General features: G+C 37.1%; 1 protein-coding gene across 1 annotated transcript in view; it reads right to left on the bottom strand.

Annotated features, from left to right (window-relative positions):
- The window catches only part of HHIP (hedgehog interacting protein), a 73,745-nt gene that overhangs the window by 13,785 nt on the left and 36,408 nt on the right, over nucleotides 1-23,552 (bottom strand). Inside the window, exons 5-11 of the mRNA XM_074865173.1 lie at nucleotides 7,040-7,191; nucleotides 6,428-6,601; nucleotides 4,911-5,054; nucleotides 3,904-4,025; nucleotides 1,761-1,884; nucleotides 947-1,077; nucleotides 260-341 (exon numbers count right to left, since the gene is read on the bottom strand). Coding sequence (XP_074721274.1) covers nucleotides 260-341; nucleotides 947-1,077; nucleotides 1,761-1,884; nucleotides 3,904-4,025; nucleotides 4,911-5,054; nucleotides 6,428-6,601; nucleotides 7,040-7,191 — 929 coding nt within the window. The remainder of the gene's footprint in view (nucleotides 1-259; nucleotides 342-946; nucleotides 1,078-1,760; nucleotides 1,885-3,903; nucleotides 4,026-4,910; nucleotides 5,055-6,427; nucleotides 6,602-7,039; nucleotides 7,192-23,552) is intronic.

The raw sequence follows: 23,552 nt of genomic DNA, 5'->3' as shown, positions 1-23,552 counted from the left end.
AATTTCCAGAAGTTAGTGTTGGTTACACCTCTGTTCTTCTGACATTCACTTTCTATGAGATAGTGATTACTTTCAGTGACTATATTCTGCATGCTGCTGATGGTATATTTTCTTTTGGGAAGCCCCCTGCATTGAGAATTTCCCTTCTTATTGAATGTCAGTATTGCATAATTCAGCTACATGGAAAGAACTATATTTACCTTTTATTTTTTAACCTCTTGAGTGAAAGACTGATCTTAGCAAGAAACGCAATGCTCACCTTTTTGGGTCAATGATCTTGTAGAGTTTTCCACTGTGAGGCTGTGTCATGCTTTTACTGCTTGATAATATATAAATCTCACCTGTTAAAGAAACCAATGCAATAAATTAGTTCTCCTTTCCTAAGATGTCAAATACGTGATTTTTGTGATCTAGCTGTATTTGCAAGATGAGATTAAAAAAACTCCAGGAGAAACACTCATCACTGAAATATACAATGGAATCGTTGTTATTTGAAAATTTAAATGAGCACTTTCCCCAAATTGATGCTAAATGTGAAAGATACTTTATAATGAACATTTTTTGTTTCATATTGTATAGAATTAGTTAAAAAAATAAAATGGGAGAGGAAGGGAGAAGAGGGGGATCGGTCTGCTCATGCAATATCTTTGGCCCTTAAGTCTGTAAAATTGGGAATGAAAGCAAGTATATGACACATTATGTCATAATGAGTGACACAGTTCACAGAATGTGAGAGACAGTAAGGACCTTTGCCCCTTCCAACAACCCATTCTCTTCTCGGTTCTTCTTACAAGGCTGCTAAGGTGTAGCTGAGATCAGTGTAGACAGCTTTGGCAAAGATAGCCTTTAGGTTTCTTCTTTTTAAACATTTACTATAATCTTGCACAGTTCAGCAGGCATTACCGATAAGGCTTATGATTTAATAACATATTTTTTTGCTATTTACCTAATTCGTCTTCACCAAATCCCAAGACAGGGCCTGAAAAGAAACCTCTACATGAACCAGTGTTGCCAAGACAGAGGGGTTTCTCTTGCCACTGTTTGGTTGCAGGACTCTGTTGCAGTGTTAAAAAATTTCTATATTCAAAAACACATAAAGCAAATTGTTATATTACATTTTGAATAGAGAGTTTTCACTGTCCAGAAAAATAAGTAAACACTTGCTGCAAGTAGCTCCACAGATACATCTGTGCAGTTCAGCACCTTATGATTTCCTGCCTGTTATTTTTCAGATGCTTAAAAAGCACAGCATTTCCCTTCCTGTCATTCCAACATTGCAAAATTGGGTTCAAGCTATACTATATAGGCATTTGTGAACACTGAGCTCTTTGGCATGAGAAAACCATGCCCATGAAAAACATTCATTTTGCTCCATCAGTGATGTTTCCATAAAACCCCAAAGGTTTTCAATGTCTTACCAGTTAGACCTGTTTGGGAAACAGTTCCACAATTAACATTTATTCCCACTGTAATGTAAATGATGTTTGTAAGTGTTTGTAGGACTTAAATCTTAAGAGCGCCGTGATGTGTCTTTGTCTGTACTTTTTTTCCAAGGATCGTATATGTTACATATGTCACCATTCATTAGAATGCTGTGCTATTTTATTTCCAAATCTAGAACTGAATCTGCATTGTCACACCGCTAAATCGGCAAAGTGACTCAATATACAAGACTTTTGGTGTTCCTTTATACAGGAAGCTCAACAACTAAATATACCTTATACGCATTTTTGTTTAAGAGTGAGTTAGAAGAAACCTACCCATTGCGGTCTCCAAATACATAACTTCCATAGAGTCTTTCAGACTGGCAGCCTCGATAGACAAATCCACCAACCAAGGATCCACTGCTGAATGGTTTGAATTCTAAAAGTGAAGGCTCACTTTCTAAAAAGGAACTACCGTAGCATTAGATCATATGCAGTTTCATATTTTGATTCACATTTATGAAAATGTTATTCCTTCAAGAAAAGAGGTTAATTCCATATAAACACTCCTCAAAAGTCAAGATGTGTTTCTGGAAATGAAACATTAAAAATAATCAGAAAATACAACAAAGGCTGTTTGTGAAACAATCGATTAGGGATTTAGATGGGAGAGGCTATAATTGCTTTCTTCCATGTGCGCAGGCTGGGCGAATAAAACCATGTAAGGATTAGGTCGGACTTTCATTGAAGTTGATGTGATTACTGCTATTAACTTTTCCGTGTCAATACAGTCTGCAGAATGGATGTCCTGAACTTCAGGAATACAATTAAACCCCTTTCACTGTAAAGTCCTTCCGGTATCTACACACAGAAATTCCAGTGATTTTCAGCAGAACTTGTTTTCAAAGCCTTTCAATGGTTTGAGAAACTCTTTCAAAATCACAGCTTTAAACATGGTATGTGTGTTATGTCCCATAAAACACTAGTATTGCTGGCCATAGATTCCTGTGGTAATTTAATTCATGCTGCTGTTGTAGCTGCAGTTCCTACACATTTTAATTTTTTTCTTTTTTTACAAAATTGCATAGTTTAGTCATATCAAATAATGTCTTCAAGGAAGTTTCAGTGTAAATGTTCCTATTCATGCAATTAAATACTGCTCAGCTTGACATGCTAACTGCATAACTTTAAAGACACAGCCAATAGACCTTTTTGTTTTATAGGAGCTTTTTTGTTTTTTTAGTCAGAGGGCTATCTGCAAGTCTTTGATAAATGAATTTCCCAGATTATTCTACAAGAATAAGAGCAGAAATTTTATGTGGGAGAAAAGGATGATGAGCTCTTTTTATTGAAGCAATTGACCCACAGCCTAGTATTCATATTGGCAAGCTGTTATGGATAGACACAATATTGCTTAGTTTACTCTGCAGTAAAGATGCAGTCAAAATTCCAATGGAGCAGTGGTTTACCAACTATTATTCTTTGGTTTGGCTTTTATAAAATGAATACAGAAAATACATGCAATAACTGAAGTAGAACAATTGCATTGCACTATTGTATACTATTGTACTAGCCAGCACAGCTGCTTTGCTTTTAAGAAGAGCGCAGGTGGGAGAACTAGGGATATGAATAAAACCAGAAAAATGCTACGTTCCAGGAGACAGACTAGTTCCTGATGCCTTTACACCCCTTTGGCATTTATCACCTTTTACCACCACTGAATTTACAAGCTGCTAAATGGTCAACCAAGGTAGATGATAGCTCAGAGTAACTGTCACCTGGCTTGCCTGAACTAGCAAGTGATCTTAGGGAGTATCAGAGTTAAACATTAAACTAAAATTGTGACTGACAATCATACTGATTCAGAGAGAATATGAAACACTTTAAAATTAAGTCCCTAATTGATTACATTTATCTTTTTGCAATCTAATCTAACCTAGTCATTTATTTTGAAGTAGTAGCATAGTGCATTTTTCTAAGTTTTTTATGTTTGGTAACATTTTAAACAGAACTCAGTTGTTTCCCTGTTTGGTTGTGGTCTGTTGTTTATCTCACTTTTTCCATTATAGGAGGCACATTACGTGAGGTTTCCATTCTGTATCTGTGAATGGCTAAGAATATATTTTCATCACTTCCTGATATTCCAAAATCTTTTCTTTATGAGCCATCATATGCAGCAACAGTGAGATCTTTGACAGACTAGCAACCGGCATATTTCTTAAGTCTGACTTACATGATATTCTACACCAACAAAAACAAAGTTGAGTCATTTAAATTTTGTTTTGTCTTGCATTTTTTATCTGCTCGTACCATACTTTTCATAAGTTCTATCTTTTTGTAGGTTACCTATCCTGTCTATGCTGTAAATTACCTATCATGACTATACAGTCCCTTATCTATTTTCTTCTGCTTTTTATTTATTCTTCCATAGGCATAGAAACCGACTATTCCCAGTAGCTTTACCCTGGATAGAACTTACCATAGTCTTTACCCTTTATTATTTGTAAGATTCTTGCTGAAGATCTGTTCTTTCCATTTGAATCTGAGCAAAGTATAGTTAAATTGATGTTTATGTCTGTTGGGTGGCGGTCCACAGCACATCTGTAGAACAAAAAATATAAGAAAATCCATGAGATAGATGAGTTCATAGTGTATAATTCACTATAAGTAGTATGATGCATCATATTCTGAAGGATTAGTGTTTCTCTGTGGTGCCTACTCATTTGAGCACGTCATACCTAGTCAAAATATGAGAAGTGCGTCATATTTGTATACAAGAAATAATACACTTTTCCCATCCCTGCACCATTTTTTATATAATGTGAAGTAAAACTATTTTTTCCTCGTGCTAAAATGTACTTTGCTCAATAGCACCTGAAATGAATAGTGCTTTAATCAACCTAAAATGAGTTGACTTACATGTTATAGGAATTTTGGACTGTTAAAAAGTCCAAGAATAAACTCCTTATCTGATCAACTTGACTTTCTGAATTTTTTCAAACCATGACTTTAAATTCACTTCAGTACTACCACCCACCTAATTTGCTGAATTATGTGTTGTTTAGTTAAAGCATTGTTCTCCTCCTTGTTATTGTTTAGATATCACCAGATGTTCTCATTTGTTTTCCACGTTCCTTTTTTTTCAATCAAGATTCCCATCTCAGCTGTATTTTACCAACTCTCTGCTTTAAGTTCTCTTCTTTCATAAAAGTAATGATTTTATTATTCACTAAACCTCAAAATCCTGTACTTTGCTTCTGTCATTTCAGTCTTGACTTGTAATAGTTGTGCATGCTCTTCTCCTTCCCCTTTGCCAATGTACATTTATTTCTAACTGTAACATATGTGTGGAGGTGGAGGAGTGGAAGTTTTAAAAAGTTCACGAGTGCCTTTGTTATTAAAATTTTGTTACCCAATTTATAAAAGACTTCTGGTTAAAAACAATATCTGCTCCAGAATAATTGAGTTTAATTGAAACTTACTTACCGGCCTGGATTGTGGAGTCCATGTGCAAAAATCTCAGGAGGTTGGTTTGTGCTATTAAAATGTGGGTTGCTCCGTGGTATGGAATAAGGGACATTGCACAGGTCAGTATTTACGTCAAGGCGCAATACAGAACCTGTAAAATCACTGAGAAAGTTGAAGGATGAAATAATTATTTTTTTAAAAGTATTTTACTGGTAGATTTAATCCATATAATACTACAGTGAACCAGCAAAATAAACCACCCACTTCACTGAATAATCACATATAGATTGGTTTTATGGTACATGCAAGTCCAAAGAATAGTAGCAGACCCTGTCAAAGATTCAGTTTGGCCAATATGTTGCCTTGTTATGTGCACACTAGAATGCCTCTGACCATGCTGTTGGGAAGCAACTTGATAATAAGAACAGCTTTGCATACATCGATATTGTTTTATGGCTTCAAACATAAGGCTATTAACTCTTTTATACTGTATCTCCTCTAGAGTAACTGCAGATATAATCACTATGTAGTCACATAATGCTTTTTGTTAACACTTTGAATGCTACTCTTTATTTCAATGATTTCTAGTCACAGTACAATCTAAAGATTAATTATACATTAATTAAAAAAAGTAAATAATTATGTTGGTTGAAGGAGATGTGGTGGTTTTTTTTTTTTTAAAGAATCAGAACTTTCTTGTTTCATGAAACAGGACAGAGTAAAATGTTTTGCCTTACATTCATGACTCTGATGGAGGAAGCAAGGACAAGAATGTAGAAGGAGTAGAAAAGCATCAAAACTTTTTTCACAAACATGAAAAATGTGATATTTAAATTGATTCCTTTCTATCTTCATCATGAATCCATTTCAGTCTCCCCTTGTTTTACATTAATTTAAAATCGTATTGGAATTGCTCTCTGGCCTTGGTTTTAAGTATATCCTCACTGCAAAGGGCAGGAGCACCTGCTGTTCTGCTGAACCAAAGAGGCCTTTGTGCATAGCAACTCCTTTCAGGTCTGTGTGGACACTTTCTCTAAATTAAGGCAAATATTGCAACTCTTACAGAACATAATGAAACAGAGGGAAAAAGCAGGCTGAGAAAATTGTATAGGTAGAACCAAAGTAGGATTGCTTCTTATGCTCTCTAGACATTTTCCTAAGTGATACAGTGTTGTTATTGACTCTGGTATGTGTTTGTAGACACTTTTCTAGAATGTTTGCTCAATACAGTTGTCTTGTTCATAGAATAATAGCTTGGAAAAAAGAAGTCTAACCTGTGCTTAAATACAATGGCATCTACTGATGAGGGCTCCAATATTTAAATGATTGGATAGCACACAACTACAAGATGTATTTAAGCAGTAAGACTGTTCTGAAAGTCAGCAGTTTGCTAAACCCAACCATGGAAAATATTTGGATTATGTAGTAAAGGAAGATTTGTCCTAGCAAATTCTGATCACTTTTGATTCAGACGCCAAATACTGTGCAAAACCAGAAGACAATAATAGAAGTCTATCCATTGGTAGTTTTTGTACCTTAAACCATCCATCTCCTCCATATCATCTAGGGTGATCATGCCATCTCCAAGAAAAATGTATAGGTAACCATCTGGGCCAAACAGAAGCTGTCCTCCTAGGTGTTTTCTATGTAGTTCTGCTACTTCTAAAAACACTCTTGCTGTTCTCATATCAACTTGATGTGGATTTTTCCTGCAATATAAAGATATGAACACAGTTTTCACAGTTCACTATCATTGTTCTTCTTTTTAAAAATAAACTTGAGTCATTCAAATGATACTTTAAGATGTGGATATTGTAACTTGGTGAAAAATGTCAAACAATTATTTCTGAGAAATTTCAGTTTTCCAACATTCACAAAATAATATTTTGCTGCCTATACGCAATAAGTAGGAAATAATTATAATTTAAAAATGACAGAGTAACTGAAAAAAGTCTTAAAAAGAATAAACCAGTGAACTTACTGGCATTCCAAAACTACTGTTTGAAATAAAATCAGCAATAATTTTTCTGCAAGTGCCCCAGTATACACAATGTAAATCTGATAGTTCATTTTAGAAATGGGAAATACTAAAATGAAAAGGTTGTTGAGAAATACAGAATTTGTGAATTTTAGACTTCTACTGATACCTGGATACTGTGTATTCTACGACCCTAAGGATGTGGTCATGAGGTCCAATGGCCCACCGTTCTTGGTTGGTGGTATAAGACACATACAGCTTTCCATTTTTCTTGTAATTGGGATGGAATGCAAGGCTTAACAGTCCTCTTTCATCTCCTCCCTGCAGTCAAATGAAAAACACAAAGAATTGTGAAGTTAATTATGTTCTTTATTGTGTTTCAGCTGGAACCCAAAAAAAAAAAAAGTTCCTTTCTTGTGGATAATCTTTGCCCAAACTCTTTTATTTCTTTCCTGACTACTGCACAAAAAGGATTATAAAACATTTCACTTTGGGGAAGTCTTTAAAAGTTAGAACAAGACAATTGCCTTATGCAGTTATCTATGCACAAGTCTCTTACGCCACTTTTGTGGAGTGATTTGTGTATGTAATCTTTGGGAAGCCATGAAGACAAGTTTAAGTGCTGTGAAGGATTCTTTGCTGGGTTACTAGGTTGCTTGTAATTCGTAGAAGACAAATAAAAAGGTCTATAATCAGCAGTCACTTCTAATCCAAGTATCCAAAACCTAAAACACAGTGCTGGCTGCCAGCTCCCACTGTCTTGGCAATATGTTTAGAAAACAGTTAAATTGCTTGTGTAATATGTAAACCTTTGTTTTACCCTGGAGGCAGCAACATCAGTTGTCACAACTATGGTGGTCTGTTCATCATTGCTAGTATACTGTAGGTAATAAGCAGCCTTGGTCTCTATGCAGAGAAACCATAGTTTTACATGTGGTCCTTCAATGGAAATGTTTTTGTTATTTTTAAAATAAAAATAGAAGAATCTCCGAACAACTTTCTTTTGTTATTATGTTTGCCACAAAGATCCGTACAGTTATATGTTAAGCATCGAATCCATGTAATGTACTGTGACAATGCAAATACCCTGTGTACTGAAATAGAAGGCAATTTTCTCTTTGGCTTCTAAAAATGTATGTAATATTGCTATGCCTAAAATTGTATTTGTATAAATGAAAAATAAAACTTAGATTCATTTGTTGCTCTTGAGGTAATACAGGGGAGAGAAGTTGAGACATAGAAGTAAACAGAGAACATAATTAACAATTCAACTTAAATTCATACATGTGATTAATCACAAGCTGATAGTTGTTTTGAAGTTTAACTCAGGGTTTGCCAGCCTTTCAAAACTAGTGACTCTCTTGTAGATTCAAGTGCTCCAGCTCTGCACCCATAAGGAGACAACGTTTTGCAACTCTAACCACACCCATGATAACTAATTATGAAATTTTAAATTATAAGAGAGAATGAAGCTTTTAAACTGTATTTGCAATTCAGAGTGATGGATGGGCCTGTCTTCCCGTTGAAAGACATCCCACAAAAGACCTAATTGGGAAAGTGCACAGCTTTAATTTATTTTAATTCAGCATGATTGCCATACTTCCTTTTTAATCACAACCACCAAAGAGAAACCTGAGTCAGAAATGGAGATGTAAATAGGTCGAGAAATTTCCATACAAAGAGATTTGTACAATGAAATATGGATCCTGCTAATTTATAGGCAGCCAAAATTTGCTGGTTTGTTTGCTAGAAAAATTTAGTTTCAGGGGGTTATCAGAGAGGTTAGTTTTGAAAGTCTAGTTAGCGCTGCCAAATCAGTTGCAGCCATCACGGATGAAGGGACTGGTAATCTAGGTCTTTCTCCTTTATGAGCCAAAAATAATTCTGCAGCTGAGTCTGAACTGATTGTAGATACTATTGTATGAGTTTCTAAGAGTTTTGACCAAGTTGCTCTGATAAAGTCTGAAGCAAAGGGAGGCAAATCAGTTGCTTTGGGAACAGAAAGGCATATTTCAAAGATTCCTGATGAATGATTCTATCTGTTGTGCCCAGACAAAGACAGTCCTATTTTTTCTCCTGAGAGATGAGTTCAACTCATTTAAGGGCCCAGGAATGTCAGTGAGTCACACTAGGCCTGCCATTCAAGGTGAGCTATTGAAAGTATTAGTAAGAAAAGATCTTTCTGTTACTAAGCTGAAGATTTTATTTAGCACTTGATGTCATGGGAGCAGTCTCAGTGTGAAAGTGAAGTTGTTGAAACCGTAAACAGGTGAAAATTAAATTAAGAGCTTCTAATGAAGTATACATGAATCAAGAATTTGACAAACGAATAAAACACGGGACATGCAAGGTAGTTAAGTATGGCAGGTTGTATTCATAGGATTAGGCCAATATTTCTACTAATTGCTGTCTTGCATGATTCTATTAGACTGTAATATATTACGTTCTTTGTTTGTAGAATGTATCTATTGCTTTCTGAAACGTCATGCTGCTTTCTGTTTTTCAAAGTGAGCCAGACACATTATGTTCTGAAAAGTCTATTTACTTGTGCACTTAATAAAAACTTTGGAAATATCGCTCTAAGATACTGAAATCAGTGCAGTATCAAGCCATTAGTTGGCTTATGGTCAATTAGAAATCCAGCTGAGTTTTTCCATACTTACTTTTTCTGGTTTTGGAAAACAATTGTTCATGTGTACTTTCAGCTTTATCACTATCTGGCAAACCTGTTGTTTGCAGTTAAATCACTGCCACAATTTCCACAGCTTTTGAAGTGATCTCTGTGGTGCCAGAAAGTATATAGTTTTCTGTAGTGTTGTGTCTTGTATGTTGTGGGGTAATTTGAGAGATAGCCACCAAAATCCCTTACAAGCAGACATTTTGGTACTGTCAAGCTGAATAATTATGTACCAAGTGTAAAATTTTCAGATTTTCCCTATAAAATAATCCTTCCTTTTATTTTTTATCAACGGACTTTTGATGTCTACTGTGAAACCAGCATCCCAGGCTTTATAGTCTTGTCTTGTAGTTACCATGTGTCAAATATCTCTATATTTCTCTTGGCAGTTTAATAACTTATTGACATCTTTTCTTTCTAAGTTTTCCCTCAAATGAAACTAGCACCAACAAACTGTAGATGACATAGTAGGTTGTATAAGGTTCTGCACTACACTATTTGATGGAATAACCATTAACGTTTGTCAGTTGTATAAGGAAGGGCAAGAAGAATGAGACAAATCTTTGTATTCCATTGGGATGTCTGTTGAAGACAAAGAATGATGGTTGGCTGACATGAGTATTAATTACCTAAACATACTGTGGACTGGGGCCAGCGTGAAATCTCTATCGTGACTAAGCCTGGAAGCTCACACTTCCAATGTCTGCCTGCGCAGCTATGAATGCTCCTGTCTTCTACTCACAGTTATTGCATGTTTTGCACCAATACCACACTTGTTTCAAAACTGATTTTCCTTGGGCCAGATTATAAGCTTCGGTTAAGGAGTTCTGTGAAAGGAAAAACATTCCTTTAAAAACCAGTTTGGTCTAGTTTAGGACCACAAACATCACAATAATTTAATCAGAATTATATTATCTTAAGTCAGTACAAAGCCAAGTAAAGATTAATTGTATGCATTAAAGTGTTTCTTTACTTTTCATTTTTAAGTGGTTGGTTAGGTACATTATGTCAGTTCTGAAAGTATATTACACCAGTAAGTGTTCTCAACTGAAGTATATTTTTAATATTTCTTTTTGCATTGTAATATCTGTTGTAATATATTTACACTTGTAAAAATCTGAAGTAACTGCACAGCACGATCCACTTTGTATTCTGACTAACGCTAAGAGGAGTGATTGTTGCACATGAATACTGGATTTTTATAGAAAGATTCTATTTTTGCATAAGGACTCCTCAGAAGTGGTCTGTACTTTCAATCTATGTGTTTCCAAATGTACTCTGGTATATCTCTGACATTATATATGGAAATATTATTATATTATTAAGGTATTATACTTTTTCTGTCATACAGAAACATATGCTGCAGTTATTTTTAAGACATGCTACCATTTCATTATGTCAATATATGTATTATTTCCTGTAGTAAAAATAGAGAAATACATGGGAATGCCTTAACTGGTACTGTTAACTATTTCATTTAAAATAGATCATATTGTAAACATGACCCTTAATCATGTAACCTATATAGTAATTAATTTTAGTAAGCAAAATAAGACATGACCATTTATTTCCATTACCCTGTGTGGCTTAATAGTAAACAATATAGGTAGCAGATTCTGAATTTTCTTTTAAAATTGATTTTACAATTCGCTCACTTAAATAAAATAGAGGTATTTATCTGGCCAATGTCACTCATGTTGGAAATGAATAACAACCTTTTTTTAAAAGGGGTTGTGCTTAAAATATGTATATTCAACGGTCCTTTGTGGCAAAATATTAACTCTAATGTCTTTATATCATTTCTTTTCATCTATTATAGAGCAAATGCTGGGTAACTTGTTGAGGTGGTATGATCACTCTTAATTTAGTTTATTTCCTATGTAATAAATAACATAACTAATATGCATTACTATGTGTTTGATCTTAAGGAGTTTTATTTGTAAAAAAAATGGGGGAAGGGGTCATGGAACATCTAAAATCTCTTATCAGGCAGTACCATACGGACCCTTCAGAAAGGGATTTCTAATTAAGGAGATCCCAAAAGAATCTCAGTTTATTTGAACCTTCCTTTACTGGATCTTTCTGTGGGACTGAAGATCAATATCAGATATTTTTCTCAGTGGGAAGTGTTTGCTTAATCAACATATTTTGGAAATTTGGCCCCAGCACAGGATAGAAACTTGACTACAGCAGAAATAGATGCCAGCAAAAGGTCTGCTGCAAGGGCACACCTTGCTTTTCAAAGCTGCATCAACTATTTTGAGAAACACAAGGGGGAGGTGCCTCTGACAGGTGAAAGGGGACAACAAATACAAGATGAAAAAAACAGAAATTGATTGGGCTGTAGGTATGGTGTAGGAATAGAGCTCCTATAGACCTCTTGGGTGTTGAGAACTCAAGTGTTTTGCTATCTGAACATCTGTGGGGCCTGAGGCCTCTGGCAAGGGAAGAATTTGTAACATAAGACATTTACCTTAGGGAAAAATACTTATACTGATGTCATGGCTCAGTATAGTATATATACTAGACCCTATCTCCCAAGCATTTCCTTTTTCCTGTTGTGCTGCAAAGCTTCATTATTTTTCTCATTTATAAATGGCTTTTCAGTTATCTAAGGATTTTTTTTAAAACTTTTTCAATATTTTTTACTGATTTTAACAAAAGCACTATTTTAATACTTGACTTAAAAATAACTTTAGATACAGGAATGCTTTACAATTACATTTATGCAGGAAAAATACTTAGAAGACCATACTCTTCCTTGGAATTTAAGCATAAATCTTACTGAAGTTGGAGGTGGTTTTTGTTCAGTTAGCTGCATGGCAGAATTTGGCTGAAAATCATTGATGGGCAAAGTGCACCCGACACAAAGTTGTCTGCTCTGATGTTTGCAGTGATATTTAAATGCTCGTTTTCTTTACAGGACAACTGAACTCACAATAAAGTAATGACATCCCACTCCTTTAGTGCTCAGTGAGTCCAAAAGTCAGACTATCAAAAGGTAGTAAGAAGGTGATTCATAAGACCAGTTCTGCAAGGATTTTGAATGGGGCTTCTCTGCACTTAGGGAGAAGTCAGAGTACCTATTCACAGGAATTACACACACATATTTATTATGCAACATAATTTGCCAGCAAAAGAATTCTGGAGTGGCCATAACTTGAGCAGAAATAATTAAAAATCGTATGAGAGCTAAAGATTGCACTGGAACATGAAACCCAATTCTTTTTTCCTTCTTACTTCTGTTGCAGCAAAGACAAAATTTTGATGTGGCCTTGATAATTTTTTCTTTTCCTTACCTTCATAGTCCTTTGAAGATACCAGTCACTAAATGCAGGACCTTTCACTTCTAGTCCTAGTCCTCTGTACTTATTTTTTTAATTCCTCAACTCCAGATTTTGCTGTTCTGCTGGGCAAGTCTTTAGTTTAATCCAAATGACAATCCTCGTCCCCTGATAATACAATTCTTTCTTCCCGTTCTCCTAAAGAAAGTATATGAAACTTATAAATGCAGATACCAACCCAACACAAACCCACAGCTTGCCTCCTTCACACTCTTCTAGTAAGACATGAATCCTGCTTTGACAACTCTCCCAATTATTGGTTAGAAGCAGCTAAAAGCTTTGAGACTGCCAAGAGCCAGCCAATAATTGAGTGGTTTTGGGCAGAGTGACATACGACTGTGAGTGTGCTTGCAAGGAGGTGGCCATGAGCCCATGTGAGGTCTGCATCTGGACTGCGAAACTTTATGTACTGCACTACTTTAGGAGAATTGGAATAACAGAAGACAGTGGAAATCAGTCCCGGAAGAGGGAGATTCAAATAAAGACCAGATGATTATTTCATTCAGTAAAGCTGGCTCAAGAAGGTGTGAATTACACACTTTCCTGCACCACAGAGGCCTCTTGAGCTGTAAGCAGCATTTATCCTCTGGGAACACAGGTGGTGATTCCACCTCTGTCCCCAGCTGGATTTATTTTCAAGGAAGCTTTACATTCCACCAGCAATTCAATGAGTGGTTCACCAGCGGAGGCCACTAAGGGAAGGTAAAATATAAGCATGTTCCTTCTTATTTCCCTGGCATGCCTCCACTTTCTGGTATTTATTTATTTATTTATTTGACATATCTGCTCTCCTATACTTTTCCTCTTCAGAATTCATTCTTCCACTACAGACTGTCTTCTCCTGACAGCTTTTCAGCTATATTGGTTTGAGTCTATTGTGTTGTAGAATTAGCCTACTAGGAAAGTGAGAAAGATTCCCTCAAGTGAACAAGAATGCAGTAAGTGTTAAGAAATTTACTGACCATGAAAATCCTTCATTAGTAGGGAGAATAGACTTGATGACCTTTGTATTATTTCTCCTTCTTTCTGTTGCTTTTAAGCTTTACCCACCTTTTCATCCCACTTCTGTGATAAAGGCAAATTTTACAACTCTCTTTCAGTGGGCAGTCCAATAAAATTGGCTCAGATGATACCCCAGAAAGAATAGACTACATTACATTAACATTCACAAATAGATGACATGGTGACAAGAGACTAATAATCCCATTTCATTCACCAAAACCATGACTTAACCTCTTCCAATCAAGAATGATTTCTTTTTTAACTTAGACCCTGTTTTAATGCTATCTAGCAGTATTCTTCTGTAAACACACAAACAATACAAATTAATCTTATTAGTGATTTACTGTTCTACCAACACTCTAATTCGACTGTGGTCCTCTCAGGCAGCTACTCTGGTTTTCTCATGCTCTCATTCCTTCACTTATATATATAAAACATCTTTATTTTTCAGTGGCCTGTTTCATAAAATTTTTCTTTTTGATTAAAATACAGATCTAATGGCAGAGAGTTGTCAAAAGAGTTTAAGAATTATAATTCAATGTACAAGTTGCTTTTATATTGCATGACATTTTAGTCAATCACTCCTGCTTTTCTCATTGCTAAAGGTAAAAGTATGCTATGTAAAAAAATAAAAATCTTACTGTGGTGCAAATATCTCTCTGGGCTGATAAATTAAGACTTTTCATAAATGTCCACAAAAAGTCTACAGCACTTTCAAATGAACTGTAAGACTTTTTTTTTGTGCTGAGAGGGAAAAAAAGAGGATGTATGGTGACACATAGCAAATTTGACAGTGCTTATGTAAAATGAACCAACCTACAACAAATTCTATACTCCGATAATTGAAAACAAATTCATGCTGTTTTACCGTGACCACTTTATATGGAAATTTAGGGATATAATTCAGAACAGAATAACAGTAATTATCATACTCTCTGCATTAAATTAAAACCAGAAATGTTGATCTGTCTAATTGTAGGCATTAAAAAATAACTAGTTTCAAAAAAGAGAGATGCAAATGGAAAGATGCCCTGATGACATTACTCTGTCTGACAAACAATTCTGCCTTTCTCCTTTGGCTCTCAGTAATGAACTGTTGTCTATTAAAGCAGATAGTTGCTTTTTCTGGTTGCAAGGCAAATGTTACATTGACATGAGCTATGTATTTAAATATTGTGGGGCAGGGGGAGAAAGCAACAAACCACACCCAGCTTGAAGGAAAAAACCTACAGATTTCCACTTAGATTGGTCCCCATGTCTCTACTGTTGTCTGTATATTAATGGATATTAAAACTTGCTCAGCAAGTGATGAAAGTAAGTTGCTAGCAGTCTGCATCTTGCAGAAAAGAAATAAATGCACACCTTAAACAGGATACCTTTTGCCAGAAGGTAATAAAGGACTAGAGGCACTTCATTCAGTCCACACCATTTGTGTTTTTCCCCAAGCATTACTATGGTGATCATTCATGTTTGCAACATAAACTGGATTAAACTGTAGCCTTTATGAGCCTGGCTCTGTCACTGTTTTAAGAGAAGAGTGAGTTCAGTGGCTTATCAAAATGATGCTAATCTTCACTGTAAAATATAAAGGTACTTTTGTTCACTGAAGGTGATGTTCACTTCAGCAGATTTCTAGCTTTAGTCATACATAGGTAAGTGGAACCAAACAATAACAAGGACAATGGTTCATCTAGCATGGAGATGTCACCGAGGTTAAGTCAGTCTATGCCTTGTGTAAAACTGCTTCCATAAAGAAAAAAAAGACGGGTCATTATCATAGGAGACTCCCTTCAAAGGGAACAGAAGGCCCAATATGCTGACTGGACCCTCTTCTTAGGGAATTCTACTGCCTCCCTGGGGCCTGGGTTGTGATGTGAAGAGAAAACTCCCTACCCTGGTACCCTCAGATTATTATCCATTATTGATTTTTCAGGTAGGCAGAGATGAAGTTGCAACAGGAAGTCCGAGGGCAACCAAGAGAGACTTCAGGGCCTTGGGATGACTGGTGAAGGAATCAGGAGCACAAGTAGTGTTCTACTCTATCCTTCCAGTTGCAGAGAATGATGAGGGAAGAAACAGGAGGAACATCAAGACTTGGCTCTGAGCCTCATGTCACCAGCAGAATTTTGGGTTTTTTGATCATGGGTTGGTCTACAGGACACCAGGCCTGCTGGTGACAGACAGGGTACACCTATCTCAAAGGGGGAAAAGGATCTTAGTGCAGAAGTTAGCAGGGCTCATTGAAAGAGCTTTAAACTAGATTTGAAGGTGGAAAGGGATAAAACCAGGCTCATTAGCGATAAGCCTGGCGGTGACATGCCAATGTTTGAGGGACAGTGTGCTAGTGAGGTCCTTCGATCTGCTGTCTCAGTGGGGGTAGGGGATGAGGATCCACGTGGCAGCAAAGACTCAAGGGTTATTGATGTGTTAGAAACCACCGAAGCACCTGAGAATGGTCACATAGGAATTAGGGCTTCTCCCCTCAGAATGGTGGTGGGATCAATAGCCCAACTGAAGAGCATCTACACCAATACATGCAGCATGGGCAACAAACAGGGGGAGCTGGAAGTCATTGTGCAGCAGGAAAACTATGACATAGTTGCCATCAGGAAAACATGGTGGGATGACTTGTACAAGTGTTGCAATGGATGGAGTGCTGCAATGGATGGCTATAAACTCTTCAGAAGGGATAAGCATGGAAGGAGGGGTAGTGCGGTAGCCCTGTATGCTAGGGAGTGTTTTGATAGTCTAGAGTTTAATGATGGTGATGATAGGGTTGGGTGTTTATGGGTAAAAATCAGGGGAAATTCCAAGAAGGCAGATATCATGGTGGGAGTCTGTTATAGACCACCCAACTAGGATGAAGAGGCAAATGAAATATTCTATAAGCAGCTGGGAGAAGTCTCATAATCGCTAGCCCTTGTTCTCATGGGGGACTTCAATTTACCAGATGTCTGCTGGAAATACAATACAGCAGAGAGGAAACAGTCCAGGAGGTTCCTGGAGTGTGTGTAAGATAACTTCCTGAGACAGCTGGTGAGTGGGCCAACTAGGGAAGGTGTCCCGCTGGACCTTCTCTTTGTGAAAAGAGAAGGACTTGTGGGTGATGTGATGGTTGGAGTCCATCTTGGGCACAGCGATCATGAAATGATAGGTTTTGATTCTTGGAGAAGTAAGGAGCAGGTCAGCAGAACTGCTACCTTAGACTTCCAGAGGGCAGACTTTGGCCTGTTTAGGATCCTAGTTGACAGAGTCCCTTGGGAGGCCGTCCTGAAGGGCAGAGGATTCCAAGAAGACTGGACGTTCTTCAAGAAGGAAATCTTAAAGGTGCAGGAGCTACCTGTCCCCATGTGCTAAAAGACAAGCTGGTGGGGAAGATCAAACTGGCTGAACAGAGAGCTTTGGCTGGAACTAGGGAAAAAAAGGAGAGTTTATGACCTTTGGAAGAAGGGGCAGGCAACTCAGAAGGACTATAAGGGCATTGTGAGGTCATGCAGGGAGAAAATTAGAAGGACCAAAGCCCAACTAAAACTTAATCTGATGCACTCACTCTTCGCTGGGTAAAAAACTGGCTGGATGACTGGGCCCAAAGAGTGGTGGTGAATGGAGTTAAATCCAGTTGGTGGTCAGTCACAAACGGTGTTCCCAGGGCTCAGTACTGGGGCCAGTTCTGTTTAATGTCTTTATCAGTGATCTGGATGAGGGAATCGAGTGCACCCTCAGTAAGTTTGCAGACAACACCAAGTTGGGCAGGAGTGTTGATCTGCTGGAGGGTAGGAAGGCTCTACAGAGAGATCTGGACAGGCTGGATCGATGGGCCAAGGCCAATTGTATGAGGTTCAACAAGGCTCAGTGCTGGGTCCTGCACTTGAGTCACAACAATGCCCTACAATGCTACAGGCGTGGGGAAGAGTGGCTGGAAAGCTGTCCAGCAGAAAAGGACCTGGGCGTGTTGGTCGACAGCCACTTGAATATGAGCTGGCAGTGTGCCCAGGTGGCCAAGAAGGCCAGTGGCATCCTGACTTGTATCAGGAATATTGTGGCCAGCAGGACTAGGGAAGGGATTGTCCCCCTGTACTCGACACTGGTGGGACTGCACCTTGAATACCTGGATTTAGTTTTGGACCCCTCACTACAGGAAAGACATTGAGGTGCTGGAGCATGTCCAAAGAAGGGCAACAAAACTGGTGAAGGGTCCAGAGAACAAGTCCTGTGAGGAGCAGCTGAGGGAACTGGGGTTGTTTAGTCTGGAGAAAAGGAGTCTCAGGGGAGACCTTAGCACTCCCTACAACTACCTGAAAGCAAGGTTACTTTTCCCAAGTAACAAGCAACAGGTCAAGAGGAAATGGCCTCAAGTTGCACTAGGGGAGGTTTAGATTAGATATTAGGAAAAATTTCTTCACTGAAAGGGTTGTCAAGCATTGGAACAGGCTGCCCAGGGAAGTGGCTGAGTCACCATCCCAGGAGGTATTTAAAAGACGTGTGGATGTGGCACTGAGGGATGTGGCACTTGGCAGTGCTGAGTTAACAGTTGGACTCGATGATCTTGAAGGTCTTTTCCAACCTAAATGATTCAATGATTCTATGAGTCTATATTTCAAATTGCCTTTTCTTCTTATTTTAAGAAACTGGAAAATCATATTATCTGAATGGTTTTTGGTAGGGGAGTAGGAGAGAATTTGAAGGATAGACGTTTAGGTGACATAAAAACACAGGACAGAGACAGGAAGCATATGAAAGGTTAACTGTAATTGATGCTTATATTCCACCTATCATTTTGTCTGGGATTCTCTCCTGAAGGCAGAGCCACCATGTAGAGTGTGAGGCCTGTCTGCAGGCAGCAAAAGATGGGAACACGTCACTATTTTCCTGTTGTCAAAGAATGTGTGTGCAAATTCTAGAGATAAAGCAAATGCTATTCTATTCCCTAATATCCAAAGAACTTTCGGACTGTGAAATCTGGATGCATGGAGAGGCATATTTCAGCCTATATTTAGCATCAGCTTTCAGCATAGTTTTGATAATGATGCGTCGTATCTTCAAAGCAAATGCTGGTTGCATATGTTGCTTGTTTTCTCAGTAGATGATTACGCTAAACATAATAGGTAAAATCGGAATTTGTATTCTGAGAAGTTTTGTAAGTATTCTTCAACATTTTACCAGTAGACATACAACAAACCTACTGGATGAAGGCTAGACAACTATGTTATGTCTGTTTACTCCAATATTAAAATTGTTTATACCTATGTTCTTTGTCCATGCAGTTGTTCCAAAAAGTAAACAGTCTTGTCTTATTGGCACAAATGCAAACAGAAAATCAATTTAGAGGTCCAGCATCTGCTACTGAGTTTTGAGCTTCCACATGTGAGCATGAGCATTGGAAGTGTATTTGTTATCCAAAATCCAACTGTTTGAAATATGAGGACTGCACTTGCTGGAGTCATGATACAAAGGCAGCTAGAAAATACAGAAAATGCTATTATTGCATTATTTTTTCAGCAAAAACTGTGCATGTGCATCATGTTTGTATGTGGGTCAGAAATATATTTCAGCACTGCACCCTCACATTTCTGAAAAAGCACTGAATGGGAGCTGGGAAGAAAAAAGTGTTTGAATTCTCTGATACTGCCCAAGCATTTTTCTCACTGGTACTTTGCCAATCCCACCAGCCTCATGGTGCCTCGGGAGCTGTGTAGCCTGAGGGCAGAAAGGCTTGTCTGCAATTTACCTGCACTGCTGCAGTAAAGCAACAGCTTGGATTTCAAATACTTACTCGAGTAATCAAAGAATTTGAGTTCTTTCAGTAAGTCTTAAAAAATATACGTAATTTGCCAGCTACCTGAAAACAAGGAGTAAATAAATCCAGAGAAATCCAGATTTTTTCGTTTTGCAAACACCAGAGGAAGCTAAAATAATCAAGCATTTTTGTGCATCACTCATATAGATCTCGTCTTTACCTCTCAACTGAAATAGTGAAAAAATATTAATAATTTGAAGAGAGACATGAATATTTTTATGAAATGTGCCAAGTGGAAAAACCAGGGTGGTGGAGGATATACGGTTTGCTCTTCATGACTAGAATCTGTATATAAGAGTAGAATGATGGCAATCCACAGCCGTGTTGACAATTCAGACATACAGGAAATACCCTTGTAGGAAACTAATACCATCTGGGTTTGGCCCAAGATGTGTGAATGAGAAGTATGTTTCTTGTTGAGAATGCAAAGATAGTTTTGGACATTGCAAAGAAGGAATGCGTTAAGCATGCACAGTTATAAAAATGAAATAGGGTGAGGCATTGCATGCATATGGAATAATTAGAGGAATATGTTTGTGTGCGTCAATAGCTGATGCAGACTTAGAACTTCAGAATTCATTTGTCCTAAGACAACCAGTAAATTACTATGAAAAATGTCTTCAGTATAAATGGCCAGGAGCTTTCTGAATAAAGACAGTATTCGAAAATGCTGATTTGTCTAAGCCACCACGTTCCCTGATAGAAAGGGAGGATTGCTTGTGACACATGTTGTATTTTGGGGAGAAAAGTAAAATAGTTTTGAAATTGTTAAACATCCAGTTCTAATATTTCTATAATTGGGAATTTTGATTATTTCAGTAAGTTGTTTTCAGTTTAGAAATTAGTTTTAGTTAAAAGAATGTCAACACTGAAATGGAATATTTCATTTGGCCCTTCCTGAGAACCTTTCAGTCCACACTTGGTGAGAGTATGTTTTCAAAATCTCAGAATATTCTCACTCCTCTCTATCCTGTTCTTGCATTAACTGTCTGAGATTTTAGTGTCTGTTCTTGGCATAGGAAGGCTCTCTGGTTTCTAACGAAGCCATTGCCAGCATTCTGAGGTTCCTGAGACTCGCTGCCTGCGGGATGGATTTTTGCCTCTCCCTTGACACCCTCATCTACTTGTGAAAGCCCCAGCAGTGCTGATTTTTCTGTTATTTGTGAGGCTAATGAATGCCTTGCATGGACAGGAAAAAGTTCCAGACTCTCTTTTTGGTGCACATTTGAGTTATTCTCCAGACTAGCCCTTAGACTACCCTCCATTCTCTAAGTTCAGGGTCTAAATGCTCTGTTTAAAGAAAATTATTGAGAAGTTAGAAGTTTTGCTAGTCTTTCATGTCTGTCAAGATCCTGGATTAACCCCGTTCCAGGCTCAAGAAGACACTCATTCTACAAATTACCTGTTCCTTAACTGAACAATGCTCATACAGTGACAGTAAACTGTCTTTTATTGTACCTTGGTCTTCATTTGGTTTTCAGCTGATTTTTGACACACCTGAACAGCATTATTGTTATCACTGCTAAACACTGCTGGAGACACTGATTTAACATGTATTAATTGGTTTAGTGCTTACCCAGAAGGCACAATGCAAAGAAAGATGGAAAATTAAAGTGGCCATTTTGATTATTTTATTTTCTGTTCTTTTTTAGTACACATTGAGCCTGCATAGCACCTGAGATGTTTGGACAGGATGATCAAAGTCTATTGAGTCAAATGTTATTAATACACTAACGGCACACCATCACCTGTCTTTGATTGATGGATTACATTCAGGATGACATGGGCTGTCTGAAGAAGCCCGCAGGCTGGAGGTACGAACAGCAGCCCATTAGAGAGTCCTTTGCAACTGCAAGTTTGAGCATGTCATCAGGGTCGAGTTCTGTGCTTGCTAGCTAATGGACTATGAATATATGACTTGATGGTAAATCCATTCCTTGCTCTTTGAAAATGAATTATTAGTACCCCTTTCAGCTTCATTATAGAATTGTGTGATATTAGTTCCTCCTTTGCTAGGCTGTACATACAAAGCATTGCTTTCATTTGCATCTACTGTGGAACGTGCACATCTGCCTTTCAGGAGAGAGTTTATGACTGTGCAAGGCTTCAATTTTCCAAGCTGTTTATGCTTATATGTTATATCGATACTCACTACATACACATGTAAACATGAACATGCATCCAGCATTCAGGTGAACAAAGATTTCCTTGTCCCTGTAGTTTAAATTATCATCAAATTTAATTCTTTTTTGTAGTCCCAAACGTGAAACATGAGTGGATATAAGCAGTGCATACATGCTTGATTTGCATATCTTAAGCCTTAAATAAATGGTGCTTGAACTACCTAGGATAATTTATTTTATAGTATAAAATAAGTTAATATTGTTATGCCTACAATGTTCAGCTCCAGTGTTGGGGAAGAAGGGTTTTGAAAAATGTGCATTTCATGTATGTGCCTGTGTTTTTTAAAGAACTCATTAAATTATGGTTGTACTACGTATTTTAAATATTGACATTTCTGAGTGGGGTTTAATTTTTATTCTGCCAAGTGTTGTAAATTCCTGTTTTGAATCCTGAGGATTTCGGTGGAGGTGGAAAACCACTAATAATTTCTTCTTGTTCACGCAACTTATATTCGCTTGCATGTTTTAACTTGAAGCAGACCTTTTCTGTTGATGCTGATAATACTGTTCTGAGTATAAATGAGGCGCCTTTGGAGTAGGAACGAATAAAATTTCCTCTAAGTAATGGCAATGATAATTACCTTAATATAAAATTTTGTTTCATAAGGCCTTAATTCAGCAAGTATTTAGGCACATGCCCAAACTCCACTGTTTTTTTTTTTTTTTTTCCCTAGTGCAAAACAGGATATCACGAGGCAGCTGATTCTCTCCATTTCAGTTTACATGACTTCTGGTGTCAGCAAATGAGATCTGATACTATGGTGATGAGGGAATTTATCAATCAAAAATGCTTCTCCTTGAGGGGGAAAACATTACTGGAAAAAAACTGAGACTTTACCTCTTAATGAATCTGACCCTGAGATTTCATAAAGATTTTTTTATGGTCTGTAGCTAACGTGGTGGTTATGCAGCTAAAGGCATTATCTTCACATCATTATAATGAAACATAACACTGGTATCCTTGACTTTATTAGCCAGGCTTCATTGGTATCTGATGTTATATATTTCCTATTATAAATCTAAATAAGAACTTACATTGACCTGCATTAGACCAAACATTAAACAATTTACTAAGATTACAACTTTGAAAGGGAACTTAAAAAAAAAAAAAGTCTTTTAGACCACCAAGAAACAACCATAAATTTAAGGAAATATGAGGTTTCCACCATGTGACTTCCCCTGCAGAGTTATGCAACAGACTGCTGTTACTTAAAGGTCATACATAAAAAATTTATGGTACATTTTTTAAGAGATTTATAGTGTTTCTATTTATACAACTTATATGTCAACAATTTAAAGGTATAGTATACTAAAATAACAAATTAAAGTCTAATCCCTTTGAATCCTTGATAAAATAGAATGTTCTAATATAAGTCACATATAAAAGAGTTTAATAAATGTATCTATATTAATTGATGTGGTATGTGTGATGCAATGCTTAGCTGTTTATTATCTATTACAGATAATTTGTTCATTTTTATCCTGAAAATCATTTGCAAATAGGGTTGATTAGGGGAGCATACTTTGTCACATAGGCCCGTGTTACATGGTGGTGTAACTCTCTTTAGAAGAGCTCTGCAAATCAGTCTCAGAACTAACTTTCTTTCAGTGATGAGATGAATGATGCCATTGATACTACCTAGACCTCTTGTTTTGGGATATCTTTGAACTCAAATACT

Source organism: Strix uralensis, chromosome 4, assembly GCF_047716275.1.
Source record: "Strix uralensis isolate ZFMK-TIS-50842 chromosome 4, bStrUra1, whole genome shotgun sequence".
Lineage (NCBI taxonomy): Eukaryota > Metazoa > Chordata > Aves > Strigiformes > Strigidae > Strix > Strix uralensis.
This window is presented reverse-complemented; position numbering and strand designations above follow the sequence as displayed.